This window comes from Clupea harengus, chromosome 19, assembly GCF_900700415.2.
Source record: "Clupea harengus chromosome 19, Ch_v2.0.2, whole genome shotgun sequence".
Lineage (NCBI taxonomy): Eukaryota > Metazoa > Chordata > Actinopteri > Clupeiformes > Clupeidae > Clupea > Clupea harengus.
Genome location: NC_045170.1, coordinates 1,858,464 through 1,859,864, shown reverse-complemented (window position 1 = coordinate 1,859,864; position 1,401 = coordinate 1,858,464). Strand labels below are relative to the sequence as shown.

The 1,401-nt window shown below is 49.9% G+C and overlaps 1 protein-coding gene across 1 annotated transcript in view; it reads left to right on the top strand.

Moving 5' to 3' along the window:
* Window positions 1-584: 584 nt before the first annotated feature.
* hey1 (hes-related family bHLH transcription factor with YRPW motif 1) overlaps window positions 585-1,401 on the top strand; it is a 2,372-nt gene continuing 1,555 nt past the window's right edge. Inside the window, exons 1-2 of the mRNA XM_012832527.3 lie at window positions 585-991; window positions 1,298-1,373. Of these exons, the coding sequence (XP_012687981.2) occupies window positions 906-991; window positions 1,298-1,373 (162 nt within the window). The 5' untranslated portion in view covers window positions 585-905. The remainder of the gene's footprint in view (window positions 992-1,297; window positions 1,374-1,401) is intronic.

Here is a 1,401-nt window from a genome sequence, read left to right as displayed (position 1 = left end):
GATGATTGGCGTTACTTACTTGTATACTGTTACTTGTTGCTCTCGCAGGCGTTGGCCGTGGTGTTTACGACTGATATGTGTGTGTGTGTGTGTGTGTGTGTGTGTGTGTGCCACAGCCGCGGTGTTTACACTGATAGGACTTCATGACATTCGCGCTTTTGTCAAGGCGCAACGCTCCCCGCGCGCTGTGTCTTTAGGGCGCATGCACTTTCTCCTTGGGGTAAGATTAGACCGGCTTCCTCTTCTTCCTCTTCTCCGCTGTGCTCCTTCGGGTGAGTTAGTATTAGATGTGTGTGTGTGTGTGTGTGTGTGTGTGTGTGTGTGAGTGTGTGAGTTAGTATTAGATTACAGGTTCACACGCTCACTCGCAGACCGCCCGTCGCCCGGACCAATTGCCCCATTCATTCCAGCGCCGGAGACGGCCGTCGCCCCGGATTGGTTATCAGTGCTGCTCTAAGAAACACACACACACACACACACACACACGCTGCTCTAAGAAACTTTCCCACGGCAGCCAGCGCGTGCTGACAGCCGGCCAGCCACTCCTCGCGCGGTCCGGGCCAGACGGCCCCGGTGCGGGCGCGAGCACGGGGGCGGAGTGCGACAGTCACGGACGGACCGTCCATAGGCCTTTTGTGAAAAGTATTCAAAAGCAGAGGGGGGCGTGTGTTTACGATCGGTTCATCAGCAACTTCCACTGTCACTCAACCCCGACACTGTCCAGTAATTGGCTGTGCTCCCATGAAGCCCCGCCTCTCTTGGCTCGTCTTGGCTGTTGAAGCGATACCGTGGGAAAGCTGGGCGCTTTAAACGGGATGATCTCCGAGCGCACCTGACAGTTGTACGGTCGAGACTCGAGGCGAGCACAAGGACTACTCTGTTACTCGAGCTACTTACGGGACAACATGAAGCGGAATCATGACTTCAGTTCGTCCGATAGCGAGCTGGACGAAAATATTGAAGTTGAGAAGGAGAGCGGTGACGAAAATGGGTAAGTGGGATCCTTCTTGATCATTCTGATTAGATTAATTAAGTTATAATTATATGTCATATTGCCCATATTTTGCTTTTCACATTTGTCGTGCTTTGTCATGCTTCTATACTTATTCTTAACACCCAAATTAACTTGGTAACTTGATTTTTAACTTTGAATAATTTGACATTTGGAATAATACATTTGTTGAAATCTCACAGTGTAATGCGTAAACGGAAACCAATAACAAAACACATGCGTTATTATCTACAGCAGTTTATTATCTTGACTATTAACACTTACTTTATCTCTTTATCTTTTCAGGAGTCTAAACTCTCCGCTGGGGCCGATGTCTCCCTCCACGACGACTCAGGTCCAGGCGAGAAAGCGTCGGCGTGGGGTGAGTACGAATCCGCCTCTTTAATGCG